The 19,520-nt window shown below is 37.4% G+C and overlaps 1 protein-coding gene across 1 annotated transcript in view; it reads left to right on the plus strand.

Annotated features, from left to right (window-relative positions):
- The window catches only part of LOC107564227 (serine/threonine-protein kinase mTOR), a 181,439-nt gene extending 164,415 nt beyond the window's left edge, over window positions 1-17,024 (plus strand). The window contains exons 53-58 of the mRNA XM_016249242.1: window positions 1,014-1,149; window positions 12,136-12,201; window positions 12,513-12,593; window positions 15,832-15,912; window positions 16,072-16,177; window positions 16,320-17,024. Of these exons, the coding sequence (XP_016104728.1) occupies window positions 1,014-1,149; window positions 12,136-12,201; window positions 12,513-12,593; window positions 15,832-15,912; window positions 16,072-16,177; window positions 16,320-16,335 (486 nt within the window). The 3' untranslated portion in view covers window positions 16,336-17,024. The remainder of the gene's footprint in view (window positions 1-1,013; window positions 1,150-12,135; window positions 12,202-12,512; window positions 12,594-15,831; window positions 15,913-16,071; window positions 16,178-16,319) is intronic.
- Window positions 17,025-19,520: the final 2,496 nt, after the last annotated feature.

The raw sequence follows: 19,520 nt of genomic DNA on the forward strand, positions 1-19,520 counted from the left end.
CCATGCCTTAACTAGTAACTTTTCTAGATACTGGGAAAAACAGTGATACCAAATATGTTTGTTTGCCTTGGTATTAGTTAGTCTTATGTAAATAGTCTTCCTTGTTTGCATAATAAAAAAAGTAAAACATTACTACTTATATATATATATATACAGTGGGTACGGAAAGTATTCAGACCCCCTTAAATTTTGCACTCTTTGTTATATTGCAGCCATTTGCTAAAATCATTTAAGTTAATTTTTTTTCCTCAATGTACACACAGCACCCCATATTGACAGACAAACACAGAATTGTTGACATTTTTGCAGATTTATTAAAAAAGAAAAACTGAAATATCACATGGTCCTAAGTATTCAGACCTTTTGCTCAGTATTTAGTAGAAGCACCCTTTTGATCTAATACAGCCATGAGTCTTTTTGGGAAAGATGCAACAAGTTTTTCACACCTGGATTTGGGGATCCTCTGCCATTCCTCCTGGCAGATCCTCTCCAGTTCTGTCAGGGTGGATGGTAAACGTTGGTGGACAGCAATTTTTAGGTCTCTCCAGAGATGCTCAATGGGGTTTAAGTCAGGGCTCTGGCTGGGCAATACAAGAACAGTCACAGAGTTGTTGTGAAGCCACTCCTTTCTAGAGTTTTTTTGTTAAAAAAAAATTAAAATAAAAAAAAAGAAGACAAATATACAAACCCAATTCCAAAAAAGTTGGGACACTGTACAAATTGTGAGTAAAAAAGGAATGGAATGATTTACAAAAAGATATATATCCATTGACCCAAGAAATGCCAGTAACACTTTAAGGACCTTCTCACTATTAATTAGTTGCTTATTAGCATGCATATTAGTAGCATATTGGCTGTTTATTAGTCTTTATAAAGCACATGTTAATGTCTTATTCTGCATGACCATATTTTAAATCCCTTAATCCTATCCCATACCTAAACCTTAACAACTACCATACTAGCTATTAATAAGCAGCAAATTATGAGTTTATTGAAGTCGTGTTTCCTCTCAGGTGACCGGACTGGATGGTAATTACCGGATTACATGTCACACGGTGATGGAAGTACTTCGTGAACACAGGGACAGTGTCATGGCCGTGCTGGAGGCTTTTGTCTACGATCCATTACTCAACTGGAGGCTTATGGACAGTGAGAACACAACTTTTCCTTATTCAAAAGACTTAAAAATTCCAGAGCCATGCAATCCTGTTGAGTCTTAAGCTGGGCATACACGGTGCAAGTTCAGACACTTGGGAGTTTGTGGGCCTTTCCACACGTTACGAGTCAGATAACCTGATAATCGTGACAAAGCAGTTGATACATCGCATGACTGCATGGAGAGCCGGCATTTATTGCGTAATCTTTTGTGCTAACCACAGAGATTGGAGTTTTCATTGTTGCTGCTATAGCTTTAGATGGAAACAGAAAATAAAGAGATGGCTGTGCAAATGATTTGGTGAATAGCAGAGAAAAGCATGGTTATTCCATTCAACAAAAACACTAGAGAGTGAATTTGTGTCAGTGTATGCGTGTTACGGGGCGAACGAGACATGAGAAGTGCGGATCCATCTGCAGGCTTTTATTAGACAGAGACGTGGTCATAACAGGCATAGGTCAAACAATGGCAAACAGGTATATTGAGGGCAAGACACAAGATTAGTCCAGTAAACGGGCATGGTCAATCTCCGGCGAACGTAATCCTGAGGGCGAACGGAGAATCCACAAGACGAGCTAGAGTCCAGGCGAGGTGCAAACACAGTCCGAAACAGCAAGGCAAAGGATAATTCCAGAACAGGCTATAAACTTCAGGGCAGGCAGAGATCAGACAAAACGAGATAACAGGCAAGGATCAAGACACGGGTAAACAGACTAAGAGCAAGGCTATACTAGATTCAGAAACTTGGAATGGCTCCGTAAAGTAGCTATCACTAGATGAGAGATAAACGCTAAACAATACTCGGCATTGAATGGTGGTGTGAGACTGATTTATATAGTGTGTGTTATTGGTAGCAGCTGTGTGTGATTGGTTTCAGATGAGCTTGTGATTAGTGCAATGGAGCATGGGAAATTTAGTCCAGGGTGATGTGTAACAGTTTGTGTAGTGCGAGAGTCAGTGTAACGGAAGGGTGACCTCTGGTGGCGATCGAACGGAAGTCCATGGACAGGATTCATGACAATGCGCATTAAGGCTGCCCGTGACTAAAGATTTCTCTAGTCGACTAGTAGTTGTTCATTTAAGCCATTAGTCGACTAATCGCACATTTAAATTAATTTGATTACTTGCTGCAAAGCACTGGCAAAAGTAATGACTATGTATGTGTCAGAAAAAACTAGCAAGGAGGTATTTTAATTATTTATTAATAAACTAGAGTTTTCTGAATCGGTGTCGAATATGAAGCTGACGATGCTGCCATTCATTCAGATCACCTAATTAGAGAGTATTTGTTTTCTATTTTAATTGGCTCATTTAAAAGTATATATGTCAAGCAAGCTTTTATAGATATCTACATGCCTGTGAGGCAAGACATGTCCCATATATGTTGAGTTTCAGTTAATATTTGTGACGCGCTTCCAGTTAACGGAGATGGCAGAAAACACAGTTTATTTTGTTGACATTGTGAGTTCACACAAATAAAAGTAGACCCAGTTTAGAATGATGTCTTACTTTTATCTGTATGAGCAAAAATGACAAGAGTATTTTCATTTGTTTTTGCTGTTATCAGGGAAAAAACAAGCAATGACGCCAATGCCTCCATGTCATGCAGTAAGCACATTAATAGCTTCCACACTCTTGAATATGCACCATAAAGTTGCTACTGCTTACATATTTGAGGTTTGATGATAGGCTTACATTTGAAACCTATTTCCTGCCTGATGTACTGTAATTATCGCAAGGACCAGCCGTTATTGATCTGTCTATCATGGACTGCGTGACTTCACCTTTTTTTTTTCTGCAGCAAACCAACTAATACAATTTTGGTTGACTAAGCCTCTTCTCGCTGACTTGTATTTAGTCGACTAAATGGCATCCACAATTTAAATGATTTCTCCCAATGAACAAATCATTTGCAAGGCCCTATACTAGCACAAATCGCACCTTGTACGTCTGGCATTAAACAGCTTCAGAGAAAACAAGAGACAGCACATACCCTTAGGAAAGTTCACCTGCAGTGTCACTTGCTATACTCCATCTAAAACTTTTTTAGACAGCATTTTCTAGGGTTCCCTTTTATAGGTTCACTCAATGCTGTGTCAGTAACTGACACTATGGGAACTTCCTTTCAGATTTTGAAGAATGATACAGCGGTGAAATTTTAATGGCATTCCTTGTCTAAACATAAGGAAAGAGTTTGGTGGTTATGATTAACTTGTGAGAAGTCCTAATGAGAAGTCCTCTCTTATGCAGTAGTGAGTGCAGAAGTTCCGGCCCATAAAGGTGTCTGGCAGTTCGAATCTTACCTGGCCAAGGCTACAGACCATATTTCTGGGGGGTAGAAGCTGCATGATAAATCGAAATGGAATCGAGATCGCGATTCGACAGAAGCTGCGATTGTCATGCATATCTTTCAGTGAAGCACGGTTCTGTGATCAGCAGTAAATCTCCATCCAAAGGCCAGAGGGCACTCTCACGCTGAAACTCCAAATACGCCTTACAGAAGAAACCCAGAAAATCGCTGCAGCTGAATAAACAGAAGATTCAACTGCTTTCATTGATTCAACGGGACTAATAAACACACGACTATGGCAATATATGGTTTATCTGAGTTCTTATTATTATAATTTTCATTAAAATAAAGTATATTTATAATGCAATGCCTTTATCACTGCTTAAATACTATGAAATATGTTGCGTGCCTTATTCTGTGTAAGAAGCCACATCATCTCACAGAAGGATTTATTTCAAACACTCGACTGACATTATGAAGTGAGTTTGGAGTAAAAATATGTTATTAAATGTAGTATTTTCACATGCTTTCAGATGGAGCAGCATTTACTTCACAGAGCCGTAGTTCACTGAGAAGCTATGCAAACAGCTGTCATTATCGCAAATGATTTCTTTGATTTTTTTGCGTAACTTGTCAGTGAACTACTATGTGTAGTAAATTATGCTCCATCTGAAAGCACGTGATGATGATTTCCTGCTGATTACAGAACCGGCTTTTTTAACAAAATGCGCATGACAATCGCATTCGATTAATCGTGCAGCCCTAGGTGGAACTGAACTCATGCATGATGCAAGTGAGACATTCCTGTAAGGTCTGTTCACAGGCTTATGAATCTCATTGCAGCAGCTTCACTGAGCCTGTTTCAGTGGTAGGTCAGTAGTCAAGAAGTTCATCCCGGTTGGCATTATCACTGCACAATAAGAGTTATGCATCTATATGCTATTGGACCAAATTACAAGCAATAGTACAACAGTGCTTTTAGTTTTTTAGGTAGGTCAAAAAAAAAATTTATAATATGTATATTCAGGCATAAAATACTACAGAAATAAAATTAAATAATCAAATGAAACCACTTATTAAATTTATTTAAATGCATAAATTAAATATAGATTGTAAAGAGTCAATCCACTGAAGGCGAGCGTAGTGAGAACCCAAGTGCAGTTTATTTACAGAGTGATCCAAACAGCCAAACAATAATCCAAGACACAGACTTGACTTGACTTGAACAGACATAGCATAAGCAGACTTGACACAAACAGACTAGACTCACCAACAGCGGGTTAAATACATTCAATACACGACGAGGGTACAATGGGAACATGAAGCTACTTATAGGAAACAAGGAGGGTCACATGACATGAACAAACCAATGGGGAACAAGACACATGACTAAGACTACCAATCAGAACATGACACATACACAAGACAGAGAGACATGAGGCAAGGGAAGCATGACACTAACATGGACCATGAAACAATTACAAAATAAAAGACATGGGAAACATGAACATGAAACAAAACACCATATTACATAGATTAATACTTGTTAATCGTGCAAAAGTTATTCAGTTGAAGCTTTGATTGAGTTTCTTTTTCTTTTGTTGTTTGAATAATATTAGGCTCCTGTCATTTCAAGATCTAATACACAGATCCAATATATTGACACGTACATCTGATTCAGGTGTGTGCAAAAATTGTCTATTAGAACCATTACACTAAAAAAAACGTGAAAATGCTGGTGCTAAAGAAATAGGAGGGGTGTAATGTAATGCAGGAATGAAAGCCATTTAATAGGTGATATGTAACAACAACCATGTGAACAATGAATCATCACTGCTTAGCTAATACATAAAAAATTCAGCATGCAATAAGGTACCACTAATCTGTGAATTTGAGTTTAATGTGGGTTTATTATTGTAGCGAATCAGCTCATGGGGAAATATGAATAATTAACCATAACTAGTTATAATTAACTATTCAAATAGTAAGTAATCAAGGTAATAAAACAACCATCAGGCTTTGGACCACTTAAGATGCATTGACCCCACACTCTGTTTGAAATTACCTCTTCAAGATTTTTTTCTATAAACAGCTGGAGGACGTCTACAGCACCACAACAGGCTCTGAACTCTTCCTTGCAGTAGATAAGACTAAGATCTGTGTTCACCTTATTTCTGTCGAGCACTGGATAGGCCTTCAAAGTGCTGCTCAGTCTTCAGGATGTCATCATGTACTGTTTAAACCTGTCCCCTTGCATTAAGGTCACAAAGTGGTTTGTGAAGAAGAATAGTTCCATGGTGTATCGCAGACCTACAGAGAGATGGATAAAAATAAAAATTATGTAGTGATGGCATTGTCAACTTCATAACATTTAAAATTACCAGTTATTTTTCTGCCATGGTTACAGTTAAGTGTTGAGTGATAAAGAGAGTACAAAGAAAGTTCAGTAATGCAGTAGTTAACTCTGGGGGCATTTACAGCGGATTTGCTTCCATCTTCAGGACAACATGTGTTACAACAGTGCACAGTAGGCATATGCATTGAATCCTCTGGTAGTCTTTGGTTGTAAAGCAATAAATGGTTTAAACTATAAAACACTGAGAGTGTAAAACATACACACACACACACACACACACACACACAGACAGAGTGAGATCAAAGGCTCAGTTAGAGACTGTTTACCAGCAAGAGAACTCAACATTAAAAAAAAAAGGTTTTAACGAATCAGCTCATGGGAAATATGAATAATTAATCATAACTAGTTATAATTAATTATTAATATTTTAGATCCGCTGTAGATATTTAGCTGGCCTCTCAGGGTCAACTGTCTTGTCAATTCTAAGAACGTTAATTTCGTTAAAGGGAAATAACTTCCTTACTGTACAAGTCTACAAAAGCTTGTAGCATAAATCTGCATGATTAAGTGACTCCAGTTATGAGCAAACAATGAACCACGTCAAGTGTGATACAAGTAAGGTTTTATTAACTACATAAACACTTAAACTGGCCCAACATACTACATAAACACTTAAACTGGTCTAACATACTACATAAACACATAAACTGGTCTAACACACATGTATGTGTGTGTTAGAGAGAGGGGTTATTAATTGGTAGGAGTGTAATGGGTGTTCAGTGTCTGGGAGCTCAATACTCATTTACTCCCAATTAATCAGAACAGGACCTGAGAGACAGCTGGGCAAACTGACACATACACACTGGCTGAAAGATAAATGCAAAGACATACACAGCTACCTGGCCCTGAAGAGACTCCCCGGCCCTCTTACTGCCACTCCGCAAACACTGGCGAGCTTCCGGGCTCCCTTCAGCCAAGCGAGAGAATTAGGACCTGATTAAGACGTGTGGAGTTAATGGAAATCAATTCCACCCAAAAGGAGAGAGTGTGTGTGTGTAAACAGAATTCAGACAGCATGTGCATTCCACAGTCGATAAGATCAAGTAAACTTAGACTCTCTTTCCCGCACTTTTGTGCTCACTAAGTCTTTTGCCTCTCTGTTTTTGTTTATTTCCTATTTTTCCTCTATTCTCTCATTCTTTTTTCCTTCTCCCTCTTATCTTCAAATGTTCACTTTCTCTTGTTGTTTGCAGATTGAATCTTTGACTTCTTGAGGTCAGACAACTTTTTCAGATGTCTTCCTAATAGGGTAGTTCACCTAAAAAAGAAATTATGTCATCATGTACTTACCCTCATATTGTTACAAACCTTTATGACTTTCTTTGGAACACAAAATATAATTTGAAACCACTTTGGACCCCACTGAATTGTATAACATTCATAGAATTTATGGAATGACATGGGAGTGAGTTTATGTTGATTTTTGGGTAAACTGTCCCTTTGACATGCCATTGCATTGGAAATTATTGGGTTGAGGAAGACATTACAGTCAATTTTGTTAAATTTGCTGTGATGCTGGCTGGAAGTTGAAGCTATAGCTTGTGTTCTTGAATTATCAACTGAACCAGAAGAAGAACAAATTGGATATGTGGGAATACACATGTATGGGAATGTCATGTTTCACGTACGTTAATATGTCTTTGAGATGGTGTGTTGACACATACTTTTCTTCCACTTACATATGTACCGAATCAGCTCATGGGGAAATATGAATAATTAATCATAACTAGTTATAATTAATTATGAATATTTTAGATCCGCTGTAGATATTTAGCTGACCTCTCAGGGTCAACTGTCTTGTCAATTCTAAGAAAACGTTAATTTCGTTAAAGGGAAATAACTTCCTTACTGTACAAGTCTACAAAAGCTTGTAGCATAAATCTGCATGATTAAGTGCCTCCAGTTATGAGCAAACAATGAACCACGTCAAGTGTGATACAAGTAAGGTTTTATTAACTACATAAACACTTAAACTGGTCTAACATACTACATAAACACTTAAACTGGTCTAACATACTACATAAACACTTAAACTGGTCTAACATACTACATAAACACTTAAACTGGTCTAACATACTACATAAACACATAAACTGGTCTAACACACACATACACACACAGTTTGTATAGGAAAGGGTTAAAGCTTAACCCTTTAAAGAGAAGAGAAATAAGAACATTAAGTTATTGAACTATTTGCATATTCAGCAGATTTACACCTGAGGGAACCTTTAAGGTCGGAGAAGATTCCCGCCTCTCAAGCTGGGCTTGATGGTATGGTAATTTGCATATGGAACTTAAATCGAAATTATTAAAGATTCTCAGGACACTAATATATTGCCTATGTACCAACATATAATATACATGCTCGTTTAGATCATCAGAAGGTGAATTCATAGATACTAAGCATGGTAGGATTATATATAGGTAAGATTGACAGGACGAGTGGTTCCCTCATAAGCCTGCATAAAACAGTCTAAAAATATCTAAGACAACATACACCAGGACCTGAAGGATACACTGTTCATTCAAAGAAAGGTTTTCCTATGAATTAATTAGTAGAAAAGTCAATTTCTACTGTGCATTGTGCCTCTTGCTATGAAAAATGCAGTGAGAGTCTCTCTGCACACATTCCTCTGGGCAATAAACCCAGTGATATCCGCGTTGGTTGCCATGGAACCAGGGGCCTGTTCGGCTTCCTGGAGTGTTACGCATTTCGGGGGAAGGGTCCACAGGTCCTCATATGGCTTGTTAACTGAGGGGGGTTATAGAGTATTTGTTAAATATAGCTAACAAAATATATATTGTGTGTTTGATTGGTCCAGACGCTACAAGGTCTAAACTGTGACAAAAAGTAGTCTTTGATAATGTCTAAATATATATCCAAATGCACTTCCTAATAAAAGTAATTATGTCTGAAAACAGTTTTCAGCTATAAATTATTAAAATGTAATGCCAAAATTTTAAATGTAATAGCATGGTGTAACCACTGTTTTTAACAGGGCCATACCACAGTCTAGTGGTTATATACTATGGCAAATTTGATTTACCTTGCCATGGCAACACTATTCACTATTCAAGATATCCAAAATCCGTTTGCAGTTTAGCATCTTAAATGTGTCATGTTGAAAGATATTGGTGTAGGGTTGCCAACCGTCCGGTATATTGGGCTAAATTTATGTGTCCCATACGTGACCTCTCTTGTCCCGTTTCTTGACTGCTACTAGCTGATACAACAGCAGCAGTGCTGATCACTTGAGATCACCGACACTTGTCATCATCCAGTCACAGCCACCCTCGCGCAGTGTACGTTAACTAAATCAGAAATCGTGAACATAACATGTTCGAGGAAGGCTGCCCTGCGAAATCCTCTGCCGGCTGGTCGCTCCCGTCTCACAGCAAGCAGCGCTTGCACTGACACCAGTTCCATCCGTGTTTTGACTTCAGTAAATCTGTTTTGGCTAATACAGACAACATGATTATTTTTTCATGAGTCCAAAATCCAGCCGCACAAGAAAACATGCAATCTACATGAGACGTGATCAATAAGAGAAGTAGTCTTTCACTGGGCTATTGTAATGTTGTAAAATAGAGAAAAACATTTTACATTTAAGTAATTAATTCTTAATAGCTTATTCTTAACCTTTGACCTTTTTCTTGAAACACAAAATGACTAATAAAAACAGCACCAAAAACAGCCAATATTGAATCGATAAGTTATCTTTAATTGAAAAATATGCATTTTCATTATATATACATATATATAGAGAGAGAGAAAATGCGTTTTTTCAATCAATATATATATATCACCGGAGCACTATTTTAAAAGACAATAAATTGTGGTAAAAAAAAAACAGTAACAAATGTAATATTGTTAAAATGGCTCACGTTAAACTGCATTGTCCTATTTTACCTTATTTTTACCTTATTTGCATTTCTACATTGCTTCTCACATGTTTGTCTTTAATTATTTAAAAATATTATTATTACTTAAAGGGGTCATGAACTGGCTTTTTTTATTCTTTTATACTGTTGTCTGAGGTCCACTTATGACGTTCGCGTGGTTTTTACATTCAAAAACATCAAAATCAATAAGTAATAGGCTATTTCTACCCTGGTTTTGAGGCCTGCTCGAGAAATGCTCGGTTTTTATGGGCGGCACGCATTGAAGACTTGGAAGTAAATGTCCACTGCTATGATTGGATAACAGTTTTGCATAGTAAACTACCTTTCTGTGTGTCTGTTTGACAAGCTACGTCCAGCTTAACATCGTAACAGATGTATTATAGACTTCTGTGACTTTGGTTAGGCACATACACATAATCAGGACATGTCAAGTGATTTTAAACAAAGCAATAGTGACACATAGTACAAATATTTTTTACTCACACAAATGTGCCATTCCTGTCAGATCCAATATAGACGGACAGTATTGCTTTTAAATCTCAGTCTCTCTGCAAATCCAGCGTCGACCTGTGTCTTGTTTGCAAAGGAATCCGCGGTGAAATCAAGCAAGCAAACACTCAATGTTTTACTCACGTGAGCTGAAACCTCATTAAAAATAATGAGGCAGTCGTGGCCTAATGGTTAGAGAGTCGGACTTGTAACCTGGATGTTGAGGTTTCGAGTCTCAGGTCTGGCAGGAATTGTCGGTGGGGGGAGTGAATAACCAGCACTCTCTTCCACCCTCAATACCACGAGTAAGGTGAGCAAGGCACCGAACCCCCAATTGCTCCCTGGGCGCCGCAGCACATGGCTGCCCACTGCTGTGTGTGTTCATGGTGTGTGTGCTTTCACTACTGTGTGCAGTGCACTTGGATGGGTTAAATGCAGAGCACAAATTCTGAATATGGGTCACATGTCACATGTCATTCACTTTAGAGTTCAACCACGCATTCCTAATATTTGAATCCGAAGGAAGGTTATGCAGTGACTGTGTTCCACGACCAGGCACTGTTTTTTTTTTTAGATTTTGCGATCTTCAACGGCATGTTTATTGCTTAGTTGCTCGATCCGGTTTAGCGCCACTTACGTTATTTCCCTACTATGCCATGTGCTAATCAGTGGGCGGGGCTACATAATTAGGAGGCGGAGTTTAACCTATTACGTCATAGGTAGGCACATTCCAGGATCTGGCGTTCACTGGGCCTGGTGGTAATAAAAGCTTTTATTTCAGTAACAAGGACGTTTTCCGTTCTGAAACTTACAGGATATTCTTTTAGTACAATGATCTCTTATATATCAAAAGCTCAAGTAAAAGTTGATTTCTCAATTCATGACTCCTTTAAATTTTGTTTCTAAGTAAGAATGTAAATATATAAATGGAAAAAAAAAAGAATTCCTCCTATCTTTGAATTGAATTGAATTCCTCCCATGCAAATTATATAGTAAACAGAAATAGAGCTGCTACCTGATCTTTTGTTTGTCCTGCTGCAGCTGCTGGAGATTTGATATGGACAAAATCGGTGTCCTTCTGAAGTTTGGCATAGAGGAGGTCCACATGTTGCATGATATGATAGAAAAAGAACTTAAAATCCATATGGAAAAGGCTTCTGCCTCTCAACTGGTAACAGGGTCAAGGTAACCTAATCCTTGTATGCTTTCATAACAGTGGATGAGGACCTTTTCTGTGCTCAGAAGATATGTCTGTGAAAGGTCCATGTAATGTTGCTTCATGTTGTTCTATGGGCCATTATTGTATCAAGAACTTCTTTATGCTGTGGTCATCTGGAGAAAAAAAAAGATGACATAAATAAGAATAAAGGCTGTTTACATGAGAAATCCTAAACAGGTCTCGTGATTAGCTTATTATAAAAAGCTACAAATAACATATAAAATCCATATTAGCAATCACAAGTTTTTATAAACAAGTATAGTATTAAGTTCATAAATTGTCATGTGTATCTTGATGTTAATTATAGATATAATGTACCTGTTACCCAGCATATTTCATAATGTATTTTGAATTCACATAAGGTCGTAATAAAATGTTGTGTTTTCTAGAAAGACTTTTGATGCTGATACTTGTAACGCATTACTGGCCTACACTGTTGGTGCCCTAGTGACCAGTATGCAGTAGCCAATACAAAAGTCAAAAGGAATTTATTGCTTTTATTCATTTTATTTATTTACATTTATACTATTTTAGTTTATTAATTTTTCAATTATTTTAAAATATTAACCTAAAATCTTGATGTTAGTTTGATTGTCAGACCTTTTGTTTGTGAGAAAAGTAAAGTTTATCAAGTAACTGGATGTTTCTTTTCTCTCCTACAGCAAACACTAAAGGCAACAAGCGCTCCAGGACCAGAACTGACTCCTACACGGCAGGACAGTCTGTCGGTAAGTCTTTTGACTTTATCCCCATTCTAATTAATAGTGCCCGTAGTAGGGTCAACTCCCCTGTAAAATACCTTGACAAGCAGAGAGATTACAGAAAATGACGGAGAAGTTGTTCCCAAGATTTTGTTCACACTGCTGGAGCTTTCCCGTAAATAATGCTTTTATTTACACACACTCGGACAGTCCCATAAAGACAAAGTGACATTATGATGTGACTTCTAATGTACTCATCCAGAATTTCCATCAAAACTATTGCATGTTCTTGGTAATAGATTAATTTTTGTGGTTTCTTTTTGGTATGTTTCATGTAGAAGCCATTGAGGGTATTGACCTGGGAGAAACAACCCACAAAAAACCTGGAACTACAGTGCCAGAGTCAATTCACTCCTTCAGTAAGTCCTTGAAGACTTAACTTCAATCCTCAAAGTCATTATGCTTTAAAGTCCTCCTGGGTAGTTGTAATTTACAAGTTCAGAAGTCATGATTATTATCTAAAGTGATTTTGATCTGAATTAAAATTGACACAATTTAAAATGTCTTTCCTGTTGGCTACTTGTCAAAAGCAGAACAGGTTTTATCTTCATTATTATTCTTATGCCACCGCAGACAACGGGTTTTGTCCCTAGACTAAATGAGTATTATTTTCTGGCAAACTTTATCTCTATTATTCATCAACAGATGTATTAAAAATCCAAAGCTTTGTGGAAAGGACTCTGACATAGGACTTCATCCTGAAGTCTCACAGGTTCCAAAAAAATATTAGACGGCACAACTGATTCCAACATTGATTATAAATCAGCATAATAAAATGATTTCTGAAGGATCATGTGACACTGAAGTCTGTAGTAATGGCTGATGAAAATTCAGCTTTGCCACCACAGGAATAAATTATATTAAAATAGAAAACTTTTATTTTAAATAGTAATAATGTTTCACAATATTACTGTTTTTACTGTATGTTTGATCAAATAAATGCACTGTTATGGAGGTGTAACTAAAGTGTTACCATAAATAAAGTGTAAAAAAAAAAAAAAAATCAGCTGATAAATGATAAAATCATTGAGTCAAACTAAATCCATCTGGCTTTAAAAAACCCAAGCATTTAAAGCGGCAGAGAAAAAAACTACAGCATGCACATAATAAACAGAAAGCAGAAACAAGCAATCACATATGTAAGCAGATGCTTATCCAAAATAACTCGAACATTAAACAGCACATAAATGAAAATTGATGAAAAACTGATTGAAATGTCGACCCAGGAAGTAGTATAGGACTGTGCAAGCAGGGGTGTTTATGGAAGCGATCTACTCCATCTACAGTATATCTCCAACTATGCACTATCATCATTCTGAATCCAATCCAGACATTGGCTCCAGACAAAAATGTGAATGATACTATGCATTTGGAGCAAAAGATGGCAGAAACCTGGAGGATTATGTGGAGGAGTTGACACTCATGGATGGGTTACTGTTTGTACTGTATGTTTGATCAAATAAATGCACTGTTATGGAGGTGTAACTAAAGTGTTACCATAAATAAAGTGTAAAAAAAAAATAAAAATCAGCTGATAAATGATAAAATCATTGAGTCAAACAAAATCCATCTGGCTTTAAAAAACCCAAGCATTTAAAGCGGCAGAGAAAAAAACTACAGCATGCACATAATAAACAGAAAGTAGAAACAAGCAATCACATATGTAAGCAGATGCTTATCCAAAATAACTCGAACATTAAACAGCACATAAATGAAAATTGATGAAAAACTGATTGAAATGTCGACCCAGGAAGTAGTATAGGACTGTGCAAGCAGGGGTGTTTATGGAAGCGATCTACTCCATCTACAGTATATCTCCAACTATGCACTATCATCATTCTGAATCCAATCCAGACATTGGCTCCAGACAAAAATGTGAATGATACTATGCATTTGGAGCAAAAGATGGCAGAAACCTGGAGGATTATGTGGAGGAGTTGACACTCATGGATGGGTTCAGGAATGGACTGGACAGCGAGGTTCGGATGGTAATGCCAAAGGGGGATACTGTTTGACCCTGGCTGATAAATTTGGCCTTGTGGATAGAGGGATTCTCTTTTATGGTGGGCGACGTTGAAGAGGATTCTGTTCCCAGCATCCAGCTCCATGTAACATCAGTCACAGTTTCAGACCTAGAGCCCTATAGTGGCGGTGGGCGTCACTGCGGATAATGAGCCAGAGCTCACCACAGACCTAGAGACCTAGCTTATGCTCACCACAGACATCATGCCAATTCCTGCTACGGAGCCAAAGCCAGCAGCCTCGTCCATCCTAGAGGAAAAGCCTGAGGTCTCGTTTGATCAGGTGGTAATATTAGTGGAGCTGGATGAGGAAGAGTGATACTAACTCTTCCCACCCTGGGGTCCCTTTCCCCACCAGTTCCCGCCCATGAACCTCTTCTGCCTCTGGAAGTCCCGCACAGCACAGTCTGTTCAGCGCCACCTTGGCCCATCAGCCAGTTGGCTCCACCTTGGCCTCTCAGCTCCACCTGGGACCATTGTCCATCCAGGTCCACCAGGCTCCACTTTGGTCAGTCGTCGCCAAGGACTTCCAGACCTTTGGCTGCGCCTCATTCCTCCACCCCTGCAGCTCCATCGGGCTCCTCCTTCCCTCCGGCTTCACCTCTGACTTCACTCACACCATTGTCGACTCTGCCCTCCAGTACCCTGGCTCCACCTCGGCAGCTTGTCACCATGTCTCCGCCTTGGTTTCCCGGTCCATCTGTGTCACTGAATCTGAGTCCATCAGACTCTGCCCTGGGCCTCCACATCTCCCAGCTTCACCTCTGTTGTTTGGGCTCAAAATTCCACCTTGGCTCCTCCCACCATCAGTTCCGCTGTGGGTTATCCTCCTTCACCAGAAAACATATATTTTTTAATACACATTGCTATGTGACATCAACATGCATTTATCATTATTTCAGTCACCATTTGAACATTTACGTTTACCTGAAACCAAAAAAAAATTATATTCAACATTCAACTCCTCACAAAACATGATTCACCAACAAATATTTGATAAGAACACAGTAGAAATGATTAGCAACACAGGCATAAAAGGAAAGATTTTTGTTTTACATTGGTTTAAGCACAAATAGGTAAAGTAAAACAAAGCTTTAATGTTTCAATAATTAAATAAAACTAACCGAATAATATGCTATTATATGATTCAAGGTTTAAAATTCATTTTGGAAACGGGGGAATTAGGGGAATTTTCAGAAGCTGCATCTGAAATGATATTAGGTATATTAATAAAGTCTTTTCAGCAATTAGAATTGTTAAATAGTGCTATGAGATTAGTGGGTTTTAAAAAGCAGTTAACAGGTTTTAATAATTTAGTATGTTGTTTTTTCCATAATTAACTACATCAAATTTACATAATTAACTACATCAAGTCAATGTGTTAAATCAACAGCCCTAGTAATAATCTTCTACTGAATACAGTAAAACATAAGCACTTACTTAGTCTTAACATTTATTATGCTGCTACTCACGAAAATGCACTTTGCTTAATCTGCTTAATAATCAGGTTTTAGGCTGTGTGTTTTTCAGTGAGTTTATCGTCGAAATTGTAGCTTTATTTTTTTTCTTCCTTCAGTTGGAGATGGCCTTGTGCAACCTGAAGCCTTGAACAAGAAAGCCATCCAAATTATCAACAGGGTGCGGGACAAGCTAACCGGTGAGCAAAACTCATTCACTCTCTGACCACAGAGAACTAACACATACATTTCTAAGTTACTTAATACACAATTCTAGCACTATCATTCTTTATCAAAAATCAACAGCTAGTAAAACAAATAATAATGGATTTATGTGAATGTGTACTTACTCTTTCTAGGACGAGACTTTTCCCACGATGAGACCCTTGACGTACCAACTCAAGTGGAGCTGCTCATCAAACAAGCTACTTCGCATGAAAACCTGTGCCAATGTTACATTGGATGGTATGTTTTATTTTCCTGGTGAAAAATTATAAGGAGTCACACAAATATTTATTTATATGCTTTCTTCCCAGAATGTGTAATCATATGCTGTGATATGTAGTGTTGTGTGTTTACAGTCTTTTTTCTGTCTTATTCTCTTTAGGTGCCCTTTTTGGTAGAGCTTCTTATTGTTCCTGCTTTATTTTTCTTTATTTTACTGTAAAATTCACCTGTGATGGTGATATAAACACAGAGTTTGAAAACTCAAGTTGATTTGGAAAAATGTAAGCATATGTGAAGATTAAAGTTGTGCTTGTCGATCACTTCAATCTCTAAGCAACCTCAGAAAAATCTGAAGAATGTCATCTTGGATGATGTTGTGTTATATGTGTATAACATTGTCACTGTTTTGTTTTATTTGAAATGATTTGTACCAGTTAAGCTAATCTTCATCTGTTGATTGCCTGTTATTTTATTAAGAACTCAGAAGAACTACCAAGAAATGTCCAGGTCAAATAGCATTGTACAGGAGGCAGACACACTCTGTCAGTTTAAATCTAGATTACAGACCCATCTCTTTAACATACACATAACACACGATCACTTTTCTATAAATCAAATCTGTTAAAGGATTGTTAGTCTGCACTAACTAGGTCAAGCAGAACCGTATCCAGTCCAGATGGTGGATCAGCACCTAGAGACGACCTCTACAGCCCTGAATGTCAGCAGAGACCATGTCAACTAGACAAACCCTAGAGACAGATCCCCTGTGAAGACCTCATCAGTCATCATCACAAGACCATGAGAAGCAGATGAGTCCTCTGCTCAATCTGACATGCATTGCAGGCTGGAATTAAACCACACCATACTGGTTTTGTCCGGCCAGAGGAGAACTGACCCCCGACTGAGCCTGGTTTCTCCCATGGACACCGATGGAATTTGGTTCCTTGCCACTTTGTCTTGCTTAGTTGGGGACACAATTTCTGGCGGCATTGTTGACTTGACTGCACAGACACTGTTGGAAGAGAACTGAACTGAGCTGGATGATGACATCACTGAATCAACAATGAACTGACTTTGATAAATTGACTGTTTTCTATTGTCCTCTTGCATTATCAGCACACAATTTTCCTGTTTAACACTGTAAAGCTGCTTTGACACAATCTGTATTGTATAAAGTGCTATATAAATTAAGGTGACTTGACTTACATTACTGAAATCATACATGAAGAGTACAAGAGAGGGGGCCAGAATGAATAATGTGTACTTGCACGCAAAAGATTATTAAAACCTAGACAGGGTTAAATAAAAAAAATGTCTTTAAAAACAAAGTAGGTAAAATCCTATAATTAAAGTGAAACCAAGAAAACTAATAATTTTGGAAAGCATGGGGAATAACATAGATTAAAAAGTTACCTATATGCTCATTGGACAATAATGCAATGCAAAACTAGGTGGACTCGACAAGAGACCAATTAAGATGTTCTGCAGACAGCTCAGATCTGTTGTCTCCACCAATAAATCTAATTTTGACTTCTGAAACTCTGCATCGACTGATTCTTCAAAGAGAGATTCAAAGTTGCTTCACAACAACAGCAGATATGTTAGTGTTTCTAGCAATAAATAAATACTAGAGGCTAAGAAAAGTGGAGCTAGCACTACTGTTGTATTTGTAATGTAATAAGATACATTTTAGTTAGAGCTTAATTGACTGCTGGTGCTGTGTTTTCTGGACTACTGCTGCAGAACATCTTAATTGGTCTCTCGAGTCCACCTAGTTTTGCATTGCACTGTTATATTTTAGTGTGGTATATTTGAGTGGTTCTGACACTGGGAAAGAAGCTTTACAGCATGTGCTTTCTTTGTCTTTATTTGCTTGGAAGCACTAACAATCTTACTGTCCATAGAAGCTGTAACACATAACCTTGCTGTGCGTAGAAGCTGTAGCGAATCAGCTCATGGGGAAATATGAATAATTAACCCTAACATGACTTGTTGTGCATAAAACTTCTAACACATTAAGAAGTGTCAAGTTTTCATTTCACATGTAAGAAGCATAAGCACATGTAACAGCACCTGTTTCATGGCATAAGTTCCAAAAACAAACTAACTCTCACTGGGAATGAAGCTTTACAGCACATGTACTGTATGCTTTCATTCTCTTTATTTGCTAACACGCTACTGCTGTTCATAGAAAATCTAACTTAACCTGACAAATAACCTCTAGCATTACTGGATGTGCATAAAACTTTAACACATTAAGAACTGTCTTTCTGTATTGCAAAGAAGTTTTCATTTGATATGTAAGAAAAAAAAATTTAAATGAGCAAGCTTTCTTCTTAACATTGCTTAAACAAACTTACTTTCACTGGGAAAAAAGATTTACAACATATGTATGCTTTCTTTCTTTTTTTTTTTGCTTTGAAACACTAACACTCTTATGCTTCGTAGAAGTTGCAACATAACCTCGTTGTGCATAGAAGCTCTAACTTAACTTGTGCACAGCATTTCTAACATATTAACTGTTTTTCTGTATTGCAAATACGTATTCATTTCACATGTTAGAACCATTTTTAATAAGGACAAGTTTCATGGCATACGTTGCAAAAGTTGCAAAATACGTTGTAAGTTGCAAAAACAAACTAACTCTCATTGGGAAGGAAACTTTAAAGCATTTATGTGCTTTCTCTTTATTTCCTTAAAAGCACTAACACACTCATACTGTGCATCAAAGCTTACTTGTTGTGCATGAAAATTCGAACACATTAAGAATTGTCTTTCTTGTATTGCAAATAAATTTTAATTTCATATATGTGACCCTGTCCCACAAAACCAATCATAAGGGTCAATTTGACATTGAGATTTACACTGAATAAATAAGCTTTCCATTGATGTATGGATTGTTAGTATAGGACAATATTTGGCCGAGATACAACTATTTGAAAATCTGGAATCTGATGGTGCAAAAAAATCTAAATACTGAGAAAATCGCCTTTAAAGTTGTCCAAATGAAGTTCTTAGCAATGTATATTATTAATCAAAATTTATGTTTTGATATATTTACAGTAGGAAATTTACAAAATATTTTCATTAAACATGATCTTTACTTAATATCTTAATGATTTTTGGCATAAAAGAAAAATCTATAATTCTGACCCATACAATGTATTTTTGGCTATTGCTAGAAATATACCCGTGCTACTTAAGACTGGTTTTGTGGTCTAGGGTCACATATAAGAAACATTTTTAATATGGGCAAGCTTTCCTCAACATTGCATGAACAAACTTACTTTCACTGGGAAAGAAGATTTACAGCTTATGTATGCTTCTTCATAAGGACCTGTTTCATGGCATGAGTTGCAAA

This window comes from Sinocyclocheilus grahami, unplaced genomic scaffold (genome assembly GCF_001515645.1).
Source record: "Sinocyclocheilus grahami isolate Dianchi unplaced genomic scaffold, SAMN03320097.WGS_v1.1 scaffold917.1, whole genome shotgun sequence".
Lineage (NCBI taxonomy): Eukaryota > Metazoa > Chordata > Actinopteri > Cypriniformes > Cyprinidae > Sinocyclocheilus > Sinocyclocheilus grahami.